At 43.3% G+C, this 24644-nt stretch overlaps 1 protein-coding gene across 1 annotated transcript; it reads right to left on the minus strand.

The window, feature by feature from the left end:
• Positions 1-1465: 1465 nt before the first annotated feature.
• TMEM183A (transmembrane protein 183A) lies at positions 1466-20384 on the minus strand. Its single transcript, XM_067531607.1, has 8 exons — positions 20188-20384; positions 19950-20039; positions 15826-15981; positions 10730-10889; positions 9335-9515; positions 5048-5128; positions 4100-4255; positions 1466-3585 (listed from the first exon to the last, which is right to left on the minus strand). The coding sequence occupies exons 1-8, from the start codon at positions 20288-20290 to the stop codon at positions 3400-3402; spliced, it is 1113 nt and encodes a 370-aa protein (XP_067387708.1). The 5' UTR covers positions 20291-20384; the 3' UTR covers positions 1466-3399.
• Between the last annotated feature and the right edge of the window lie 4260 nt (positions 20385-24644).

The raw sequence follows: 24644 nt of genomic DNA on the forward strand, positions 1-24644 counted from the left end.
GGGTGGAGCAGCTGACCATGATCCTGTGAAATTATGTCTGGGTCCAAAGGAAGCAATATCAGAGCCTCCACTGACAGATCCAGAAATGGACAACCCATGCTGCCAAAGCCACGCTGGGGCTATTAGAATAATCCAGGCATGGTCCCGTTTGATCTTTAGCAACAATCAGTGTCGGTGTGAAACTGGAGGAAAAATGTAGCAGAGCTTGTTTGACCAGGATAGGAGGAAAGCATTTGTGATGAACCCAGACTGTGACATTGTAGGGAAGACAGAGGGCATTTCTTGGTGAGCTCTAGAATCATCGGGAGGAGGTGAGCTGCCTCCGAAGGAAACTGCCTCGTCAGGAAAGGCGTATGAAGCCAGCACTGGACCAGTGGCAGGTCCCAGGGACATACCCAATCCCATGCCACCAGAAGGATCTTGAGGCAACTCAGGTAGTAACCACCCAAGGGGAGTAGCATGATTGGCTCTGATGCTGGGAATCACAGGAACTAATCCCCAATTCAGAGGAAGATGAATCACCCTGTGCAGACCAAACAGGGCTGCTCCTGAGGGTGTCAGAGAATGGTGCCAAGTTGGCGTCGAATGTAGAGCAGCTAACACAGCAGGCTTCCCTTTTAATGATACTGATGGGCGGGAAGTCTGAGGCACAGGACTAAGTACTGCCACAACGATACTGGCACCCTTCTCTCTGCTGGTACTGGGAGCGCAGTGCCTTCACTGCAAGCTACTAGCAGGCTCAGCAGATCTCTCACGGTTGCAGATGCCTTCAGCGTTGGTAGAGACAGTTTTGAGATGTAGAAAGTGCCACTTTTGGCCCTGGATTCAATGGTGCCTGCCTCCATGCCAGAGTCAATGGTGCCTATTCTGGTGCCACCTGAGGAGAACTTGGATTTTGGCTGCATTCTAGTCTTATCCACATGCTTATTAGATTTAGGTGTGGGCAATCTTCCTCCCTTAGCGTCTAGAGCCTCTTCTTAGGCACTGGAGAGGGCAAGCGGTGTTGGGTCTCAAGCAGTATAGGAGGCACACTCCTAACAAAACCTTGGTGCTGAGTCAGAACAGCTAAGTTCTTAAGGAGGTCTCAAAGCTGCCTCCATAAGCAACAACTTCAGCCTGGCTTCTGTCTTTTTTAGTCCTTGGCTTGGAGTCTTTGCAATGATCGCAAATATGACCTTCCCCCAAACACTTCAAACAGCTTGAGGGCAGGTCATTTATGGACAGCGGCCCAGAAAAGAGACACAGGGCTTGAAGCCTGGTGACCGAGGCATCCCTCAGTACCAAAAACTAGAAACCCCAGATCTGGGGCCCAGAAAAGAAAACTAACTCTACGTTTAGCACTTACTAGTCACTAAGCCCTGGTCTACACTTACTTGGCGATTTGGCAGTAGTGGACGGGAGTTACAAAACCATAAGTAACCATAAAACTGATAACTATTTACAAGAAGTTTATGAACTGTACATAGAGCACCTGCTAAGGCAAGCCAAGCAATTCCAACAACTGTCACAGGTGATAAGTGAGAAGGAACTGAATGGGGCTCTGGGGCAGCTCAGCCCTTTATACCAGCATGCAGAGGGCTCTCAAGCTGCCCCAACAAGTATCAGAAGGAAACATGACTGTGCCCAGGGCATGCATACACCAAGAGTGGAATGCACACATGCAATCACTTGAAGAACTACTGAGATATAGCTTAGAGCCACGACCATAGGAATGCAACTGGCCATCATGGTATATTTCATGAACTGACTCTTTAAATTCCAACCAAACAGGATAGATTTTCCATCTAAGGTGTATACAAAATACCGAGCAGAGCATTTGGGTTTCAAAACAACTTGCCTGTTATCTTCTTAATATAGGACATACAGGAAAGGCGAAGGAGTGAATGTTGAGGGTTTGCCACAACAGAAATATGCTTGGAACAGATAAACTATCTGTGCTGATTTAAGTGATTACAGGAACATATTCAAAACACCAGCACTGATACAGCTACATAAAACAGGTACAACCATTTGGGTATTTACATACTGGATTCAAACAGGGAAGGGAGAATCCCCCCCCCCCTTTTTTTTTTTTTTAACCTATGCCAGCTGATCTGTCCCAGCAACCTCCTTCAAGGACATGCTATCACATTTACTGTGGATCATGTACAGAAATACTTCTTGCCTCTCTCCTGCAGAACACAAGATTTAGTTTAAAATAGGACAGATAAGCTAACTAGGTTCATCTCCACTGATAAGCTGCACAATAGAATACCCGGTTCTCATCAGTAGTTACTTCAGGGCATCAACTCACCCTGTACTCAGCCCCATCCACGGTCCCTTATGCAGATGTACTTGCAATGAGACTGTACTGCCCCTAGTGTCAGGGGAGCTATTATCCCAAATCCATTCAGGCTCAAAAATCAGAGGATTTTAGGTAGAATTATGAAGTTTTTCTTCCCTTCATAAGATGCATAATATTTGCCCATGGAATTTAATAGTTCTACATAAAACTCACACCTGAATCCATTTGGGTACAGAGCCAGAAGGGTTGGGGAAGGTTTGGGTTTATCTTTCCCACGTAGTTCATTTGTCTGATGGGACAGGATACTTCCTCATTGCTGATAATAGGTTTCCCACAGTCATCAACTCCAAACATTGTTAGCTTACTTCACAGACTATCTTATTCCTCTAATGCCTGAAGTCTGAGCACTTACTAATTGATGTGGTTAGTTTTTGTTTAGTTCCCTCATACCACTAGAGCCTTTCCATTCTCTATTTGTTTTAGAGTCTCCTTCTTAAAGAGAGCATCAGTGTTTAGTGTTTCTTTACCTTATCAACACACACATTTGCATTTACAGCTCCCATTTAAACTAATCTCTTTCCTTGATCATTTATGCCTTTTTTGTGCTCATGCAGATTAGATAGTGAAGCAGGACTAGTGATTGACACTGCTGTTTCACTAGGTGCATCAGTGGTTGGATAATAATGCAATATTTAAGTTTGATTCTGCTACAGTAAGACAAACAATGATTTCATTGACACTTGGTCTGTGAAACTCCTTCTGACCACATTAGATCTGGAAGCAAACTTTCTGCTTCCTTTGCACAACAGAAAACAGCATGACTTTCGTTAACACCAAAAGGATTTTAAATTAACAGTTCCATGGTGCTTCTTTCAAATCATAAAATATGAACTTTACATAAAAAGCAGTTTACAAATCATTTCCATTTTACACTTGATTCTGTCCGTTACTGGCTGGAAATTAGAGAGAGAGACTGGCATTGCAGCTTTACTCATTTGTAAGGAGATTGGAGAATTTATTCAGGAAATAAAAACGGTTTCCCAGTCCCTAGACATTCTCTTCCGCCTGACAAATACAGTCAGCCTGTGGCTGCTCACAGATGCAGCAGCAGCACGCTAAGCTTTCAGAGAAAAGGGGTACTGTGGGTGCCACCAATCCAAGAGGCGCACACTATGCACGGGATCCAGGACAACTTGTACTCCTTGGTCAAGTCGGGGCTTCTTGCCATTCAGAACTGGAGAATCCTGGAACACCATCCTCACTCTGTGATGTCTCATGTCAGTGCTCACGTTTATTGTGAACTGCGGGGAAGAAAATGAACAATCTCCTTAATAGATATCTAGGTCCTGCTTCCAGAAAATGCCTAATTTCCCATCAAGTGCTGCTGGACTAGGACTCCTAGGCACTATGATAATACAAATCATCATCACTATCATCCCTTCCCCCAGGAGCACATTTCATTGAACACAGCTGAGGATACGATTATGTCATGAAAGTCACAGACCTCAACTTGACTTTTACTAAAAATAACCGTGACAAAATCTTAACCTTAAACATAGCTGTCAAATAGTTTCTTCTAGTGGGGCCTTAAGGACTGGTGCCATGAGTCTACACCAACCATGAGAGTTTAGTGACTTGCAGAAACTAAACTGAAGAGATCCTTGAGTGAGGGCCCCAATGCAGTAAGGAAATGCATATTAGTCAGTCTGCTGGTGAAGCAAAATTTACAGACAAGAGGTAATGGCCAGACCATTTTCTTAGCACATTTCTATAGAGCTATGTGTAATGTTAACTAGCAGATTTCTCAACACTTACCATGGTAAATATCATACCCATGACGACTGGCAGGAAAATGAAGTTGAGGGTGGTGATCTGCAGCAGACAGCAATCCTGATCAGGATTTGTGTGAACATCCTCATACTGAACAGGTGGTTGAAGACCTTTACAACAGTTACTCTTAAGTCTGGGAGGCTTTACAGAAAGAGACATACAGGTTCATTCAACTAAATTAAAGCCGACCAGAAAATTTTACATTACATCTAGAGACCATCCTGGCTCAGCAATGGATTCCTGCCTAACACCCAGCTGTTAAGGCAAAAGGTTTACATGTCCAATGAAAACCCTTGGGCAGAGGGTTTGCTAGACTGTCTCTTTGAAGACAGACTTCAGAGGTCCTGATAAGGTGCTCAGTATTACAGGTTTATCCTGAGTCTGGTTAAAGGACGGTTTCATGAAGATTAGTGTCACCTCCGGATAAAAGGGTTGGTTTTGTTAGCTTTGGAAAAGCTTTTCATGAGAAGAGACAAAAGACATTAATGCAAGACATTTGAAACTTGGGTCCCTAAATTTAGGCCACTAAATCAAAGCGGCTGGCTTTTCAGGGGAGCTGAGTCACCAGAATGCCCCACTGAAGGTATTTGGAGCTGCAGATATTCAGCACCTTGGTATAGGGGAAAGGAATCAGGAGCTTAAATATGGATGTAGAGATCTAAATCTTTAGACACTCAAGATTGAAAATTTTGGCCTGTTTTGAAGCAGCAAGACTTGCCTCCTGCTCGCTCTAAGTTTTCCTACTCAGCAGCTTCACAAGTGACTTACCAGACCTCCTATGCATTTGGCAATATGTGTTTCTTTTATCATGAGATCAGATTTCCATTGATCTACTGCCCCCATCAATAGTAACTCCAGAAAAAAAAAAATTACTGCTTCAAAATCTGCTACCCTGGCCCTGATATTTCACTGGCAAGTAGTTAGCTTTCATACCTGCTTTTTGAACTTGAAGTTAAATTCCCACATTGGTTCTTGTCTGTTCCCTTCAATCTTTCTGCACCAGAAAAGCAGACACTGTTATGGAAAAAAAATACAGTAGATTATGAGACTCTTGGAGAGTTAATTATTCCTTTTTTTAGTGAATTTCAACACAGGCAAAGAAAGCTTACACTTCAAACCAAAGGAGCAGCTGAAGAGATGATAGCAGTCAGCTCCCATTAGTTACATTAATGCATATCTGAGACACAAGACGGGTGAAGTAATATCTTTTATTGGACCACCATCTTCTCTCTAATATCCTGGGACCAACACAGCTTCGACTACTCTACATACATTAATGCATACTTGGCATTTTCCATTTGCCAGTCAGAAGACGGCAACCTTGCTATACCAGAGGGTGACACAGCACCTGTGCTCTGGCCAGACAAGCAGCAAGCCCTCCGCTCCACTCACCCTTTCCACACAGAAGAGGAATGCAGAATGGACTTTGCTCCTCACCACACAACATGGAGCAGTCAAATTAAATTGATAACGTCTCAAGTTAATTTATGCATTCAGCTCACACTCCAAACAGAGCAGAAATGAGGGAGAGCAAACAGCAGATCATGGGAAAGGAGGAGTAAAAAATAAAGAGAGGAGAGAGGCAAATGTTAAAAGCGATTGGATTGAGCTGACAGAGCTGGGGCAGGGAGAGGCACTTCAGTATTGAGATGCGCATCTGTAGCACTCAAGGTCCTACTCCCCTCCATTAGGGCAACGTGATAGTATTTCAAAAACACAATGCAAAGCTTCGGCAGTGCAATTCAACAGATGGCCCGGAACGCTGCTTCTTTTCTAAAGGAGGATGAATACATGGAGTCAGACACTTCACTGCCTCTATGCCAGAGGCAACCAAGCATGGCTTTCCTGGCAAATGTATCTCAGGTGTTCTATAGTGTAACCTGTGACTGCCCTTCCCTTTATACAACCTTACAGCCTGTGGGATTCGATGTCCTGGCATGCAATGCTCCATGAAATAGGAGAGTCTTGGCAGAACTACTGTATTAAAGTGAGAGGGAGGGAAATAGAGTTGTTGTCATCTCACAGCCATTCAGTGGCGAATAAGGAGAGAGTCTGGCAAATCTCAATCCAGTTGCCAGAGAGTAAGTGTCCACATCACAAAAGTTACCTTCCATCACAATTGGCCTTAAGTGGTCCTGTTAACAGTTTCAGCAGGAACAAAAAGAATGGCATGAGTCATGGAGAAAACTCCCCTCTCACCCATAAATGGTCTCTCTAGGTCAAAATTAAGGCCTCTTCTGGGTCAATGTGGGGAAACTTATCTGCCAATGCTGTACCTGCTAGCTTCAGTCACTAAGGCGCTCAAACTGAGATGCTGCACCAGCACTAATTACTTTCATGGATGAAACAACGAACAACAAGGACTGCTGCAATCTGCACCATTTTAATGCAATTTAATTCTAGTTGGGGATGAGGGACCCACGTGACTCCTCTTGCTACCAAGCCTGGATCACTCCTCCCATGTGGCTGTGCAGTGATATGAGACCTTTCACTTCACTTCTGAATCATATCCATAGACAGGTGTCTTAGAAGGATCTCTGCAGTGGTGAATCCCCTACAGGTGAAACACAAAGCTGAAGGGCAGTTAAGGTCAGGAGCATGGGCTGAATGATCTCTCCAACCAGGTAGCAGTTCTAACTGATTACAATCCTGACTGCTCCCTGGATGTTGCTCAGCAGGGGGCATGCGGGAGATACTGCTGGGCTTAATTCCATTTTCAGTTGAGTTTATCATTCATTTTCCAAGTACATCTACACTGCAGCTGAAGACATAATTCCCAGGTGGGCAAACCTACATGTGCTAGCTCTAATCAGGCTAGCATGCTAAAAACAACAGCGTGGTCCTGGTGGCAGCTCAGGCTAGCTGCCCAAGTACCTACCTAGGGCCCCTTCTGACGGGGTTGTACTCGGAAGGCTAGCCCCTCCCGCCACATGTGATGACATGCCACATGGCTATTTTAGCAGGCTAGTTTGATCAGAGTCAGTGTGTGTACGTCTAGAGACCCAGAGCCAGCACATGCCTTCACAGACACAGCTTCATCGAACAGCTCATGTGATCATGGAAAATAGTTAAGCACAAAACGGTAAGTACCTCCTAAGGGGCAGAGGATGTCATCCGCATGTCAGCCGTCCTGCCCTTCAGACGTGCACCATATGGCCTGCTGCTCCACCAAAATTAATGGGGGTGTCTTTAAAGGGCAAACACTTCTGCTGACACCACAACGGCTCCCATGTCCCACACAAGCTACTCTAGAGAAAGAAGAAAGGAAATTAAAGAGGAAAGGCTGGATTCAGTAACGTAGGGGTCTGAGTCTCCCTTCACTGCATGCAGTTTACACGAGCATCTCCCGTGAGTGTTTACAGACCCCTAAGGGTCTAACCGAAACCCATGAAAGCAAGAAATCATGGAGGAAACATAAGGTCTCACTCAACATACACCTTTGTGCTTAGGTATTGCAGCACATGGAACAAAAGGGACACAGTCTGTAGTCCAGGAACATGGAGACACAGTGGGACCAGACATACAAGGGCATTTGTGTGCTTTGATGGGTTGAAGTCAGACCTCTACTGTTATTCTAACAAAGGCTTATCGTCATTTAATTTCCTTTTTTAAGTGAATGGTAATAAAAAAGTATTACACACAAGGAATCTTTACAAAACTATTAGTATGGTAGAAGACCAGCAGTGGGCACCAAAGCCGTTATGATGTGAACATGAATGAATACCAGACACTGACCCTTCCAGCGGGGGTGGGAGTGATGTCTATTATCAGTCCAAAAGATGGATAGGAATGTATAGGCTGCTCTGACAGGTGGTTAGATTCAGAGGGACTGAGAATATAACAGGTTAGTGGAACAGTAGTTGTTTCCTTCTTTTTTAGAAAGACACTGCCTGAATATGATATTCAGGAAAAGAACTTATAGTTCAAGGAGCAAACAGGTGCAGAGTCCTTCTGCACACAAGGCTGCAAACGCACCTTAATCCTGACCTGCAGCACGACCATCCTGTTGCTGCTGGCTGTTCTCAGTCTGATCTCAGGGCAACTTGCCACTTAGCAGTGTCTTCCCATGGGGAGGGAGAGAAGCAGTAGGGGTGTCACACAGCAAAGAAATGGATTTGTTGAATTTTGCATAGAGTAGTGATACTCAGACCTCAGTGGTTCAAGAGCCAAATTAGCAATTAACATTACTGTAGTGTGAATTCACTGTTTCATTTATTATTTTTATATATATTATTCTCACAGCAAAGTAACTGACCAAGTGTTCCACAACTGGTTAATAACATAGTAAAAGCATCTTGGTTGGTTAATAATTAAATCAGTGTTTTAATATGTGCTGCAAAGAGGTCCAGGAGATATATTAAAGAGCCACCTGCAGCTCCCAAGCCTCCGTCTGAGTATCACTGGCATACCGTGTCCAACCAAAACCCCTCCTTTTGAGACCAAAAACCAAGCTGGCTTGCCAAGTGTCAGCCACCAGTAAATCAAAGCAGGCTAGAAACAGAGAGAACGAGGGGTTAAGGATAAACAGTGACAAAGAGGACCAGATACACAAATGCTCCAAGCAAGGATTGCAGTGTGGTTTTGACCAAGAACATAACAGGCAATTCCTCCCCATCTTCCCCGCCAACTGCACAGCCACACCCCAAAGCATGCACTTGTTTCTCACACCAGCCATGCTCCCGGCCTCACTACCCTTCCCCCTTCACAGAAACCAAACACAATGGTGTGCAGGAGTGTGGTATAAAAGGACTCTCCTTTTAGAGGCTGTCAGTGGCACTTATGCTCTTCCATTGCCCCAGAAGAAACATTCCAAAATAATGTAGTTACAACTGCACTAGTAAACGAAAATGCCTACCTAACTCAAACATCTTTTGGAGACTGGGTTGTGTACAGGAGGAAAGGGGACAATTGTGGATTATGTCAGTGACAGTTAGGACTTCCATTAATGTAAAATAACATTTTCCTAATTTGTATTACTGGAGTGCTTTGGAGTCACAGTAACAGACCATGACCCCATTGTGCTAGGGACTAAATAAACACAGGTGATTGATAAAACTTCTGAAGTCAGACTCTTCCTATGTATATCACTGACCCAGTGTATGTATTTCATTAGGGCCCATCTGAATCAGATTTATTTCTCTGAAAGGGGAAGAACAAAAAGCAGAGAGAGTGTATGAGCTCAACACAGTTTAGTTCACTTCTCCAAACATTGCCACTTACTTTGGAATTTTTTAAAGTGCTGGGTGTAGTCTCTGGAATAGCTGGATTCCTGGAGACTCGAGAAGCAAAAGGTTCATACATGTGGTATAATGAACGGATGACACATGCACGGAGGCAGTGCAGCCTTTCCATCGATTCTGGCCGCAAACGGAGAGGCAGGTACGCATCCAGAGTGTAGTGTCTATAGGAAAGAGGGACAAACCCAAAATCCCTTGAAAAGTCGTAACTGTACTGAATTTCAGGTAAATCCCAGAGAACTACAAAATAAGTGTTAAAGAAGGTAACTGAACCAGTGGGTGAGCTCTGCTTTTATACCACATCACCCATTGACATCTCTTGGCTTCACATTGCCTCTCCACATATAGCTGGCGTCCTGAGCACCAGCAACAATACCATTTCTGCATTAGATGGCCTACCAGCCTCAAGACGTCTTTGCACCACAGTATGCCAAGACTGCAGAGTGAGACTTATCAAGATCTCTAGTATCTTTGGTGGGTGGCACAGAATACAAAGAGGTTGAGAAGCAGAGCACAGAAAACTGGCAAGAATACAAATAGGGAAAAAACACTGATTTTGTCTGATAAATAATATGCTTAATAATAAGAATAAATATAAATCTCCCCCAATGAAAAAGAAGTCAAGGATGTGAACAGAAGAAGAAGTTTGAACTTCTACTTAGTGAACTTGCATCTGTATGCTCTCCATCTATTTCCTCTTCCTTACTATCTCCCTCTTCTACCATCTTCCTGGTTCCCCCTTAAGTCCAGCACAGTCAGATACAGTGCCTTTAATTTCATTAAGTTCTGCCCCTTGTTAATTTATGGGCAAATCACTGCAACTAATGCTTGAGACCAAGAGGCAAAATATCACCTCAAAAATTAACGCTTCAAAATGAGGCAATGCCATTACTTTCCTGTAGGCATTTTGTGAGAGCTTTTCACAGCAGATGTACTCTTATGGGTACGATATTCTTTTGAGTGTTTAGGCCTTGACATTTAGAACTCACTACATTTTTAAATCTTGGATTAGACATTCAGGAAGATCATAAAATAGTGGCTATTTTCAGACTGTGAAACAGACTGGCTAGGAAGCAGATCTCTTAAGAAATACTATTTAAAGTTCTCTGAACAGCAACATTTAACAGAAACAGTTCAGACTAGGAGATAGGATGTTAATCACCACCAGTTATAGATTGACAAAGATTTCAGAGGTCAAACAGAAGTAAATATGCTGCATCCACGTTCAAAAAGAACTATGTTCCACTGGTTAACATGCTGACAGACCCAATTAGGAGACAGATCCCTATTAATAGCTCTGCAGCAAATTCTGGTCAGACACTGCTGGAGACATCCACAGATACTGAAGAGTACATTTACAAACTCTTTGTGGTCGCACCTTCTGTAGAGTCTGGTCCAAAAGGCAGCAGTGCAAGTGACAGTCCAGGCTTTCTTGCAAATTAGAGAAAATTTCACTGTATCTTCTGGACGTATGTAGGAGGCCAGCAACAGCCAGATATCAATGGGATATTCCTCTCCAACAGCCTCATCGGGGTTTTCTAAATGTAACAAACACACATTAGTGTAATACAAATAGCTCCTTGCTTATAAATCTTAAGGCAAGCAAATTGGGCTTATTGGCTCCCCTCTGTTTGGCACTATTCTGCAAGTGCATCACAACCTATCAGTTGCACCAATTAGTGAGCAGCATGAATCTCTCTTCCTCTACACTACACACACTGTAAATGAGGTGACTGAATGAGGTGGCTGTGGCGGTGGGACAGCAGAGAGAGGTCACTTTAACCAAAGACGGGCTGAGTCTGTATGTTTTCATTCTAACCACTCATTCAATAACAGTGGTTCATCATGAAGAAACTTAAGGCTAAAGGTACCTGAACTCCAAGATAGTGCTACCCCATGGAGACTACTGCTGCTGCCTGTGTCTCAGTTCTTTGTTTTTAAGAGGCATCAGAGCAGCGTTAGGAAGCACTGGTATCCGGTTACACCAGATCTCATACAATGCTAGCCTTCCTAAGAGACTTGGAAATAAGTGTTTGAGGATGGACCATTTTTACATACCAAAGCCAGGACAGATACTTATATCCGTAGAACTACCTCACTCAAGGATGTGAAAAATCCACACACTGAGCACCGCAGTTATACCAATCTAACCAGAGGTGGAGTAGCTAGGCAGACAGGAGACGCTCTCCCATTGTCGTAGTAGCATCTTCACTAAAGCACAGCAGCAGCACAGCTGCACCGCTGCAGCTTTTTAAGTGTAGGTCTGCCCATAGGCCACGCTAGTGTTTCAGGGGATCTTCAGCATTTCACTATCAGCATAAACAAATGAAGGAAGGAAGAAAGAAATGCATTCTTCACTGGAGCACAGTTTAAAGTTTCCTTTTTTGACATCATCTATTGTGTAATCCACCTTTAAAGGTGCTCTGTTTTATCCACATTTCAATTACAGCTTCCAGGATAGCAAACACTTTTAGAAGGCTGCTCAGCTCATTAATAATCCATTTGCACTCACACAACACTCTTGAAACTGCTACACTGATGCTAAAAAGCTCTACATACTTGGACTATGTCTACACTAGAGACCTTACAGCAGCATAGCTGTACTGCTGCAGCTGCACCACTATAAGGTCTCCCGTATAGCTGCTCTATGCTGATGGGAGAGAGCTCTTCTGTTGCCATAATTAAACCACCCCCAACGAGTGGCAATAGCTATGTCAGCAGAAGAGCATCTCACACCAACATAGCACTCTACACACCAGTGCTTGTCGGTAAAGCTTCTGTTAGTCAGGAGGGTGGGTTTTTTCACATCTCTGACCGACAAAAGTGCTAGTGTAGACATAGCGTTGTTTAATTCCTAAGGTGTTTTCAAATGCACCTATCAATACCTGTGCAGAATGCACATTTTTTTCCAACCAATATAATACTAGAAATGCTGGTGGATTTTGCTCAAATTTTAAAAGTTAAGATACCTTTTGGGACACGGATAGCTCAAAGAGATTCTAAAGGCCTTATTCAGCATTCATAAATGTGGGAAAGAACTTTCATTTGAATGCAATCAGGGTGGGTAAAACTGGTGTTTTTTTAAATCCCCAAATAGGATTTTTTTAAATTAAAATAAATACAAGTTTATTTTTAAAAAATAAATGGCTATAATTTACAATTAAACTTGAAATTGACAACTTAAGTTTAGGCCTAAACTTTCAAAAATCTATAAAAATTATTTAAATTAAACAGAAAATATTAAGCAGTAAATATTTGCTGCCAAGTTTTAAAGAATGTCAGGTCACTCACTGGCTGAGCACCTGAAACCAAAGTTTGTTGAAATACTAAACTAGCTTTTTACACAAGAGTAGCTTTTTTTCAATTCCAGAGAATATTTTCTTCATTTCAGTTTATTCAACCAGTTCAGTTCAATTATTAGTTCATTTAAAGTTGAGACACTGGTTGGGAGTTGAAAAAGCTGGAAAGCTATTTTCTTCATTCCATCTATGAATAAAAACTCGGTGTGAGAAGGTAAGCTCTGCTAGCTCTAAAATCTTGAAGGACATGATGACCAGAAACAACCAGTTCAATTTATTAACTACACAATATTTCCTTTGTTTAATAAATCAGTTTTAACTGTAAAACATGATTATTAAAAAGCTTATCAAAACATCTAGTACATAAGAAATGAATCATTCACCATTTTCTACCATAATAAATGTAAAAATTAAGAATCAGAATATAAATTAAGCTACATATTTGTTAAAATAAATGCGTACAGATATAGTGCATCTTCCTGGTTAGCAAAAAGAAGTACCAAATTTAGTGTAAAGGCTATATTTAGTTGCAACTAAACTTGCTCTAATGTTTACAAACCAGTAAGAATCAACTTTTATTAGGAAAATAAATAAAAAGTACAAATGCAAAACATGATTAAAAACGATGATTTAAAAAAAAAAAAAAAAATTCAAGGCTTTCCCTGCTTGCTGATTTAAATCATGATTAAAACTGATAATATAAATCACTTTGCACATCCTGTCAAACTAGGGCTGTACGAGGCCGAAAGATTTCAAACTTAACCTATAGCTAATCCTCAAGGAAGGATAGACATTGGGGAGGAATGATAGTCTTCAGATTAAAACTCATGACAAAGTCAAGGAGATCTTGGCTCTTCCATTGAGTTGTGCCACTTTGTCTTCAGCATCTTTTTGCTTCTTTATGATGGTAAAAGCATTGTAAAAAAATCTGCTCCTTTTTTACCTTAGAGGTTTAGTAGTTCTGTAGGCTAAAATACTGAGTGCCTCACAATCTTTAAGATATTTATCGTCACTCACACCTGGTGAGGTAGGGAGGTGCTATTATTCCCATTGTTAAGGCTATAAGAAGGCAGGGCAGCGGCACAGAAGAGACACCAGGTGTCCTGCTTGGCTCCCAAAGGCAAGCGTGACAGGAGTGGCTGGGCCAAATTTGTGTGTGTTTTGACCAGGCACACAGAGTAGTGACGCCACTCAAATTTGCAGCTACTATAAAAACCTGTGGTTTCTGCAACGAAATCACAGCCCAGGATTTTCTAACAGCCTTATCCACTGCACAGACAGAGAACTGAGGCAGAGAGACAGATTAAAAACTGACATGCTCAAGGTCAAACAGGAAGTCTGTGGCAGAGCAAAAAATTGAACTCAGGTCTCTCAAGTCCTGGGGTATCAGCCTCACCATTGGGCCATTCTTCTTCTCCTGGAAAATCTCTAGGCCTCAGTTTCTTCATCTGTAAAATGGGCAATTGTTTCTTAGCTTACAGAAGAAGTGCTGTGAAGCTAAATTCATTATTGTTTCTAAAATGCTTTATGATTCTCAGATGGAAAGGGCCACAGAAGTCCATTTCTTTAAAATTAACTATATTACTTTATAAAAACTTACGCTTTTCCTCTCAAGTACGTGCAATTAAATTCTGTTTCAATTTCAGCTAGGATATTACTCATTGCACTGTGAAGTTGCATAATCCTGTGTCCACAGTATTGCAGCTATGTAGCTTATTTACACTATGGTACAACTTACGTCCTACTGAGTTGCACAAGATAGAATTGCTGAAGCACAGCTTTACCAGGAAGTGACTCTGTAAAAAAGTGGGTCCTTTGCTCCAAATTTGCTCAGCGGACCCCAAAAGGCATCCTAATATCTTTTTATGAACTGCCATCCCCACAAACTCAGCCTGGGAATTTTGAGTCAAGTTGGGTTCTTTCAAGCTCATGCATTATTGCCAGCAATAAGGATTATCCAGAGCCAATGCTGCTCTCAGTTATAGATGTGCAACTCTGTGTCTTCCACAGGATTACACAGATGTAATGGAAATCGTAATATAAAGACAATGAGGTTGGACCTGATAATCAAACTTAGTTAATAGCTCTGCTGAAGATGAACGAGCCTGAGCTGTGTTAATTCTGTAAGGCTGACAGCAGCTAAAAAAGTTAAATTTTAACTTTAGCGGCATATCAACAGCTCTAATTCCAATACCCACTGGGCCTAGCCTGCTGGAAAGTAGTGTCAGTTTACAGTCACTTTTCAGGCTATAACTGCACTTTAAGTTTCTAATATGAACATTAATCTCGCCACTATGCCCATTTATAGAATTTCAATCATTGCTTCAACTGCTAAATGTGTAACTTAACAGCAAAAGTTGCAGCATTAATGTTGCTAATGGAACCCCAATCTTTTATATTTCTTGACTGCTTTCATGTTTGCAATGTTATTTCTCAGAGCTAGCAGAACATCCCAAGAGATATGAGAATGGAATAGATGCAAGTGAAAAGGACAGCAATTTTTAGCTGACTGTTTAAATCTGTTTTATTAAAACCTATTTAACTCACATTCCTAACAAACAATAGGGAGATAAGCTCTGTGTGAAAGATACAACACCCAACGCCTTAAACTGAGGGCTGTCGGAGCTCTCACTTCTGTTCTCTAGTCATTCAAGGAATCCTCCAACAAGAACAGATATTGATATAAACAAAACAATTAGGCACTCACCACCCTTTATTTTTCTTTTAAAAAGGGAGGGATGCTCTATTTAGACATCAAAGTAATAAATAAGGCACAGTGTTTTTGTCTTTTCAGGTTTCCTTTAATGTTGCATAAATGTAGGATTTTATATAGTGTTTCAGGAAAGTTTGTATCTGCAGCACATACATGATTGAAATCAACCAATTAGGCCTGATTCAATCAAATGCAACAATCCACCTTCAGTAGGAAAGAGGAGATGAGGATTATTCAGGATTGTGAGACCATGTCTGCCACCTGGCAAAGTATGACCCTTGGCATTCCTTTGATTAAGCTTTTGTGCACAGGAGCACATGCACACTCACACAAACACACTTCACAGAACTCTTCAAAGAGACACATTGCTGATCATAAATAGCAGTTAGTAGCTTGGCAAATGCAGAAGACAATCCCAGCAAGGACCCTGCAGAGCTGACCAGGTGAGCGAGAGTCTCATACCTTTGTGCCTCTTGCTTTTCTTTTTTCTAGAAGCAGTTCTCTCATTGGTGCTTTCCTGAGCATCCATTTCATCACTACTGTCACAGGATTCCCAAGTCACTGAGAGCACTTCCTCAGCAGGAACACGTGAAGCTTCCAAACCACAGAGGGATTTTACTAGAACCAGAAGAAATACATTACACACACATTAAGTACACTATGGGTATGTCTATACTGACGGCGGCAAAGTCGCCACCGCCAGATTGATTGAGCGGTCAGTGTAGACCCGCTCAGTCGACCAGGAAATCGACTGAGTAAAACCACCCCCTCAAGTAGTGTAGCGCTGCATCGACGGGAACACTGTTCCCATCGGCGCAGTGCAATGAAGACGGCGCGCAGAAGGGAAGCACAGCAGTCGACGGGAGTTATGCAAGCTACTCTGCGTAGTCTGCGTAACTCCTGTTAACTGCCGCTGAATCTCCAGGTAAGCGTAGACCAGGGCTAAGAGAAGTAACATTAGCTGGTTAGGGTCTGCGAGCACTAACTGCAGTTGTTTGAGAGGCATCTACATGAGTGGTCATTGCTAATATACAAGAAAGGATATTTCTTCTGACGTTTTAAGAGTGGATGCTTACTAATGATCTCAATGGCATAACTGGAATGATGGGGAGTTCTGAATGAAGCTACCTGCTCCTCTGACAGAGCTAATTGGTCTTCTGCATATGACAGACTTTCTTGTCCTGTGGAACTCTTCCTGCCCATTTTCAGCTTTGTAAAGACCCTGTGTCATCTCTACAAGGCCTGAATTCATGTTCTATTTTCCTGTATGACAACGGACAGGATGTACTAACACTAAGGGAAGACAAAGAAGCGTGCATAGCTAAAGATGCAGGAAAGATTTGATGAGTAAAAACTGTATTAGAGTTCTTGTAATTTATCAGCTGTATAATCCCACCAGGCCTCTTTCATTCACTACAGAAACCCAATTTATCATAAGAGTTCAAAAAAAGAAACACTTAGGTGATCACATCTATTCCATCCTCAGAGGGTGAATGCAAAATTATCCCATACAGTGTATTCATCGTTGCTTTCTCCACAACCACCCTTGGAAGGGTATTCCACAGTGAGGCATCTTACTGTTAGGAAATGTTTCTTTTAATTTTATCCTATTCATTCTAGTTATACCCCTACATATCACACAACATAAGTCCTCTCCTTCCTTTGAGTAAACACCTTTCCTATACTTTACGTGAATACCTCCCAGGCTCCTGATCCTTATTTTTAGTTCAATTTCTTGCCAATGTGTCAAGATTCTTCAGGTTATGAGGTATCCAGAACAGAATGCCATATTCCAGATGCTGTTCCACTGAAGCCATGTGGTGAGGGATTATCATCATCCTCCCTCTTTTACCTTATACCTGCATACATATTCCAAACACCAAGCTAAGGAGAGATGATAGAACCTCTAGCTTCTAGAAGGTGGTGGTGTGAAAGCCCAGACAGTCATCACAGAATAAAATGCACATATTGCCTCAGGGCATTGCAATGTGCAGATGAATTCCAGCTACGCTGAACCTCAGTTTATAAAGAAGTTTTGTAACAACAAATATGTCAGTAAGAGAGGGCTCCAGCATACATAACCCATAGAAGGCTCACTCTACAGTGAAGGGGATTCAATACCTGCAAGACTGGGACATTCTACAGAATAAGATGATATGGGAAATGCCAGAGTAAACCACAAGGATTCAAGTAAGGGATGTTGTTCAAACCCTAACAAGAAGGGGAGACAAAGAGAGAGAAAGGAGACTGTGCTATCTTACAGCACAAGAGGTGTGCAAGTGAGACAGAACACATCTGGGGAGCTTTCACTCAAAGAGGGAGTTTTTGAAAGGGAAAGTGGAGTTCAAGTGATCACTTGGGGTGGGAAGAGGAGAATCTCTCAAATATAAGAAGGGACTGTTTGGAAGATTACCTGATAAACTCAAATGTATACTTTCTCAGCTGTTTAGACAGTAGTTGAGACAGATATTGCAAACACATGCAATATCTTAGGAGACCATATTGTATTAAATTTATGAATGTTTTATCTATCATTGTGGGCCAGAGATTGTACTCAACTCCAAGGGATGAAAGTTACCACAACCCCACTACAAACTAACAATCCTGCCCCTAGCGTCAGAGCCCAAGCCTCAACTTCAAAGCACTCCCAACTATGTATAGAGCACGAGGCCCCCTAGCTCAAGTCTGTTGACCCTGGCTAGGAGGCTAACTTTCATGAGCTGTGTAGACATGTCCAATGAGTGCATGGAGACTGCAGCCTAACCTGCCAGTCAGAAGGGAGTGGGATGTGGGTCCCTGTCCAGAGACAGGTGAAGGCTAGAGGCTTGAAACCTAAGTGGTTATTCCTTGCAGCTACCCTGAAATTGTGACAGTGGTAAAAACAGGTTCACTTTGCAGTTTATGTAGAAGGACATCAGTAACTTAAAAAAAAAAATCACATTTCTTTCTGAAATGTTTATGTGCAGAGGTTCTTGTAGCACATAAAATTACTGTAACTGAAAAAAAATTAAAGAAAACAGCTCTTTTTTTCAGTTTATTTTGTACATTTAACAGCATTTTGGATGCAACCAGTGCCATGGCTTCCCTGTAGAGGGGGAAATGATTTTGACTATATGTGGATATTTCATAGCAACAGAGAAGAGAAAGAAAGCAGTAACATTACTTTTTTTATATATAGGTTGAGGACACATGGCGGGAGGGGGGCTAATCTAAATGAACTACATAGAACTCTCTTTTAAAAGTGGAAGTTTCAAAGTGATGTGTCCCTGTGCTATCAGTTTTCACATTTTCCTGTCTAAGTCCATATGTTGTAATGTTCCTGCATTTGTTTCATTTGGCATCTGCTCCATGTCTCTTAGGACTTGTCTGCATGGGGAAATTTTTTCAGCATTACTATACCAGAATAGCTCCCTGTGTGGACACTCATTTCAGAACAGAAGCGCATTTTTCTAATTAAGCTTATGTCACATTGGAAGTATATAACTATAGTGGCATAATTATATTGGTAAATTTCCCCATGTGGACAAGTCCTTAGCTTTTGTCAGTAGAGTCAATAAATTCATCTCTCTCATTCCACATATGACTATTTACATTTAAGAACGGGAAGAAGAATCTTTATTTTAACCAACCTACAACTAAACAATTCACAAGTTGGTTCAGATTGTTTTCATTGCCCTGAGTAGCTGAAAATCTAAGAGCGGATGTTGACAGCACAGACTATTGATTGCAACAGCCCTCTGAGACACTGCCTAGTTAAAGAGACAATTTCTGCGATCAAAAAGATACCAGGGATACCCTCAAAAGAGAAAAACACCACCTGTAACAAGGGGAAGGATTTCAGCAACATTAGCTTAAGCACACTCCACATAAGTGCTTTTTCACTAGGAAATTTGATGTAAACTAGCAAAACATTAAAAATTTCTTAACAACAGTATCCTCCGCATCAGTCAAGAGAGAAGCAGAGTTCTTGCAACAGACATAAGACATGCCTTCTGGATCTAGGTTTGATTTCCAACTCTGCTACACATTTACCTCCTGGGTAAATTACTTAGGCCTGGTCTACACTAGAAAATTAAGTTGGCTTAACTATGTTGCTCAGGGGTATGAAAAAATCCACACCACCGAGCAGCCTAGCTAAGCCAACCTAACCCCAATGCAGAGAGCGCTGGGTTGACAGAAGAATTTTTCCATTGAACTAACTACAGCTTGTCAGGGAGGGGGATTACCTACACCAACAGGAGAACCCTTCCCATCGACATGGGCGGTGTCTACGCTGCAGGGTGCAGCTGTCGAGCTTCAGTGTAGACAGGCCCTTAGATTGTCAGCTCTGTAGGGCAGGGCCTGTCTTTTTGTTGTGTGTTTGTCCAGCACCTGGCACAGCGGGGCCCTGGGTCCATGGCCGGGACTAACAGGCGTTAGGGCAACGCAAATACAATACTCGGGACCAGATTTTCCAAAAAAGCTCCGCTTCCGTTTAAGCCGCAAAATAAGCGCCCGGATTTCCACAAGGAGGTGCAGGGGTCAGGGTCCAGGCGCTCGCCAGGCCAGGGGCCGCGCACAGCATAGCCCGGCCCGGCCCGACTCACCTTCCTGCTGCACCGCGTTGGCCACCGCTTTCTTCACGCGCCCGGACTTGACGACGGCCGGGTCGGAGTTGGCGTAATCCGCCACCGTCACTGGCAGGGCGAGAGAAGGGGGGAGGCGTCAGGGGGGCTCCATGGCAACCGGGGACTGACTGAGCGAAGGGGCGCCCCCCACCACCCGGGGAAGGGGCCTGACGGCGGGACGGGGCCGGGGGGAGAGGGGGGGACCAGGCGCCCTCACCCCGCTCGGAGCAGACGTCGTCGGCCCGGAACTTGAGGCGCTTGCGGGCCCCTCTCCGGCGCATGTCGGCGGGATTCGCGACGGGCCGGCTCCTCGGGGCCATGTCCCGACTCCGAGCGGCGGCGGGGCGCCGCGCTCACCCCGGTACCGCCCAGCGTCCGGCTCCGGAATCCGGCTCCTCGGGCCCCATCTCGCGAGAGCTCCAACCAACCGCCCGGCCGGGACGAGACACGGGGGCGATGACGTCATCCGTCCGCGCGGGCGGGTGCGCTGACGTCATCGGCATCAGGCCACAGTGCCCGTGAGGGAGGGTGGGAGACGAAGGAGAGGCGTCCGCTGCGCTTAGCAACGCCCCACCCCGCTCCGCCTGGCCCCTGTGGTCGCTCCTCCCCCCGTGTGTGTGGGCCCGCCCCCCCCCCCCCAAAAAAAAAAAAAAAAAAAAAAGAGAAATAGAAACTATTGATGGGGGAGAGAATGGGAATGCCCAGAGAGCCCCTGGTGTGTGGGGGAGGGGGACAGCCCCTGGCGTGAGGGGAAACCGAACCAGAGCCCCTGGCACGTGGGGGAGAGAAGGGAGACAGCCCCTGGCGTGGGGGAGGGGGTGTTAACAAGTACCTGGGAGGGTGGCCCCTAGGAATCTTGTGGGGGAGCAGGGAAGGATGCAAAGATAGAAATGGCTGGAACATTTTGCTGAAACTTACATACATCCACACACTCTCCATGTATATATCAGTGGTTTTCAACCTTTTTTCATTTGTGGCCCCTTAGGAATGACAAATGGAGATGTGGACCCCTTTGGAAATAGACATAGTCTACGGACTCCCAGAGATCTGTGGGCCACAGGTTGAAAACCACTGCTCTCTTACAGCTGACGAAGTGGGTTACAGCTCACGAAAGCTTATGCCTGCAGAAATTAAATGTGTTAGTCTGTAAAGTGCTACAGGACTCTCGTTGTTTTTACTGCTCTCTATATATATCAGCCTGAGACAGAGATCCAGCGTGGAAAATTTGAGCCTGAGAGTATGTCTACACTACAAGCAATACAGGGCTGAGGCGTAGATGCCTGTTACAGTGACAGAAGAGGTTTCTGTCACTGTAATAGATCCACCCCCTCGAGAAGTAGTAAGCTAGATTGATGGAAGAAGTCTTCTGTTGACCTCTCAGTGTCTACACTGGGACTTAGGTCAGCTTAACTACAACTGTCAGGGATATGAATTTTTCTCACCCCAGAGCAGCGTGCCTAGGTCAACCTATGTTTTTGGTGTAAACCAGGCCTGAATAGTTAAAGGCTTGACAAAATTAGAAGCAATTGACAACTTGTAATGGAAATTGATAGGCAATCTTAGCTATGGGCACTTCTACCAACTCTGTCTATAAATACACAACAGTTAACTGTGTGCCCTGCAATTAACCTCTGTCATGCTGAAAATGGGATGTTTATTCATGCTTATTATACTCCATGACAGTAATTTACGTCTGACTATGACCTGGTATTTATATGCAAAGTTCCACTGGTTTAACCAGTTTGGTTAAATTGGCGCAAATCCCAGCGTGGATACTCCTAGGACTAGTTTGGACTACAAAGTTAGGTTGGCTAACTACGTCTCTGGTCTGTGAAAAATTTCACATCCCTATGTGATAAACCTATCTATAAAAAGGGGAATAAATAACTCAGGGAATTATAGATCAGCCATGTTAACTTTGGTACCTGGAAAGATAATGGAGCAAATAATCAACCAATGAATTTGTAAGCACTTAGGTGATAAGTAACAGTCAACGAGGAAAAGTTGTTTTCCTTCTCCACTGAGAACAGGACAAGAAGTAATGGGGCTTAAATTGCAGCAAGGGAGATTCAAGTTAGACATTAAGAAAAATGTCCTAACTGTAAGAGGCGTGAAACACTGGAACAAATTACTTAGGGAGGTTGTGAAATCTCCATCATTGGAGGTTTTTAAGAACAGGTTAGACAAACACCTGTCAGGGATGATCTAGCTAATAGTTAGTCCTGCCTCAGTGCAGGAGACTAGACAAGATGACCTATCAAGATCCCTTCCAGTCTGACATTTCTATGGCTACACTAGAGAGCTTACAGATGCTCTAAGCCAACAGGAGAGAGCTCTCCTGTCAATTTAAATAATCCACCCCCAATGAGTGCTGGTAGCTATGTCGGTGGGAGAAGCTCTCCTGCTGACATAGCACTGTCCACAGTGGCACTTAGGTCACTGTAACTTACGTGACATAAATTATATTGACCTAAGCTGGAGTGTAGCTGTGGCCTATGATTTACTACAGCAGTGGAAGAACCCCTTCCGTTGCTGCAGTAAGTGTCTCTACTACAGCGTCGTCTCTGTGGTGTTTCTAGTGTAGACATCGCCTTAGATTGATTTAAATTGTGCAAGCTAAACAGACAGACACAACATTTAAGCTGATAGTATACTATCCTATTTGTTTTAGTGTTGAACTGAATTCTGGGAGTTTTAGCATGAAGATCAAAGAAATGGTGCCACCTGTGGTGAGCAAATGATTAAAACTTGTATTTTAAAGGTGATCTGCAAAGGAAAAAAAGAACATTTTCAAAATGACCCAGGTAGCCTAAGTCCCACTGACTTTCAATGATGCTTACGCTCCTACCTGCCTAAGTCACTTTTGCAAATGGGACTTATGCTTCTAAGTATCTTAGGTGCTTTTGACAATTTTTGCCCTGGAACTGTGCCATAATTAATTAATTCATTCATTACAGTAGTGCCCAAAATCCATTCTCAGGTTCAGGAACCCCTTGTGGTGGGTGTCTCCACCGTGGGGTCCTGGTCCATGACAAGGGCTCCTAAGTGCTATGGTAATACAAATAATAATTAATAATAATGTGTGACAGGTGGCTGTTTCTCTTTTTCTTACATATGAAATTCAGGTCTTATCTACCCTGTAATACTCTAGCAAGTAGAGAACTAATGAAATTATGACATCGGAAGAGACAAAAGCCTGAAGTCTAAGCAACTGAAAGGGGAAGGCATATTTTAGTCCTACTGTTAAAATCCTGCTGTTTTGTATGGTTTTCTTAACAGCAATGTCCAATAATCGTTTTGGAGAAAGGCTGTCATTGTTAAAGATTCAACACCTCTGTCCTTGCCCCCCAGCTAAGGTGTGGGAGCACACAATACATATCCTCTGAGGCTCCAACAAGTTCTCTAGCAAAACTAGGGAAGAGAAGACTTGACAATCCTAATACGTATAAGGTAAAAAAGAGGAGGAGGGGGATGATCATGCTTTCTCTATATACCACAGTGTTCCATATTATTTCCCTTCTGTGTACAGCCCCTGTTTCTCGGCATGCCTTTTTTGTTGTTGATTGTCTAACATGTTATCTTCAAAGAAGAGAAAGACTCATCAGGAGCTATCAGTAGAGCCAGGGAAGGAAGGAGGTACCATGCTTAGAGAAGCAGGATGGACCAGTGGTTAGAGCACTAACCTAGAACTTGAAAGACTTGAATTCAACTCCCTGCTTTGCCACAGACTTTCTGTGTGACCTTGGGTAATGTCGCGCAAATTAGGGCAGTCAAAACCACAACAACTGATTGCCTGTCAGCTCCCCCGGTGTTTGGGGAGGGGCCTTTTGTTAGCGATCCTGTAGACCCGCTGATGTTAAGCTACAGGCCGGGCAGCATAGGTGTCCTGAGACACCACACCGGATATCAGCCCCGTCTTGTTCAGGTTTTAAGTCTCAGACGAAGAGGTGGGGTAACGGTTGCTTTTCAATTAGGTGTCTGACTAGAAGCTGAGGGACCCAAGATGGGAAGTGGTCCCGCCACTCAACGTCCCCTCGTTGTAGTGCTAACCAGAGTGATGGGTCAATGTATTTCTAATTACTGAATCCAGTTAGTCCCTCCCGTACTCCCCTTATGGATCATCCGTCCCTAAAGTCAATTTGATACCAGTGTCTCCCCGTTTTAAGGAAATGTTTCCTGGAGATTCTTTTCCCCTTAAATCTCCCCCGATGGCTCTCCGAAGTAGTTAAACAAGACCTCTTGGTCTTCCTGTTTTTTGGTTTACAACAAATATAAAGGAGTTCAATTACTCCTAAACAAAACCCAATAAATCCGATGGCAAAACCGATGGTGAACCAAATCATTTGTTATTTATTAAGAACACAATAACAGAAATAAGATGCTAGCAAAAAGCTAAGATTAAGCGCTATAAGCAACTAAGATTATTTCAATCTTCCCTAGACCATAACTTTGGTTTTAACCGAATTTCCAATATATAGGTTGGAATCTAATTTCTGACCTATACCTGAACGGCTTCCTATGCTTCGGTTGCCAAGGGTTTGGCCCTCCCGATCGTAAGGCAAGCTTTTCTCAACGAATGACCTGACCTACGTCTATCTTTCTGCGGGTCCCTCCCGCTGACCTCCACCCTACCAGGGGTCGTAAAGGCCCGTTCGGACTCACCCTTTATCTCTT

The sequence above is a fragment of the Emydura macquarii genome, unplaced genomic scaffold (genome assembly GCF_026122565.2).
Source record: "Emydura macquarii macquarii isolate MOO-44397 ecotype Brisbane River unplaced genomic scaffold, CSIRO-AGI_Emac_v2 contig_3220, whole genome shotgun sequence".
Classification (NCBI taxonomy): Eukaryota; Metazoa; Chordata; order Testudines; family Chelidae; genus Emydura; species Emydura macquarii.

Bases quoted from the DNA above. Each gene is read 5' to 3' on its own strand.
- TMEM183A (XM_067531607.1), bottom strand. From the start codon at position 20,290: ATGGCCCCGAGGAGCCGGCCCGTCGCGAATCCCGCCGACATGCGCCGG. The intron at 20,040-20,187 runs GTGAGGGCGCCT...TCGCCCTGCCAG, and splicing joins CGACGTCTGCTCCGAGCGGG to TGACGGTGGCGGATTACGCC. The intron at 10,890-15,825 runs GTATGAGACTCT...TGTTACATTTAG, and splicing joins GAAAAGCAAGAGGCACAAAG to AAAACCCCGATGAGGCTGTT.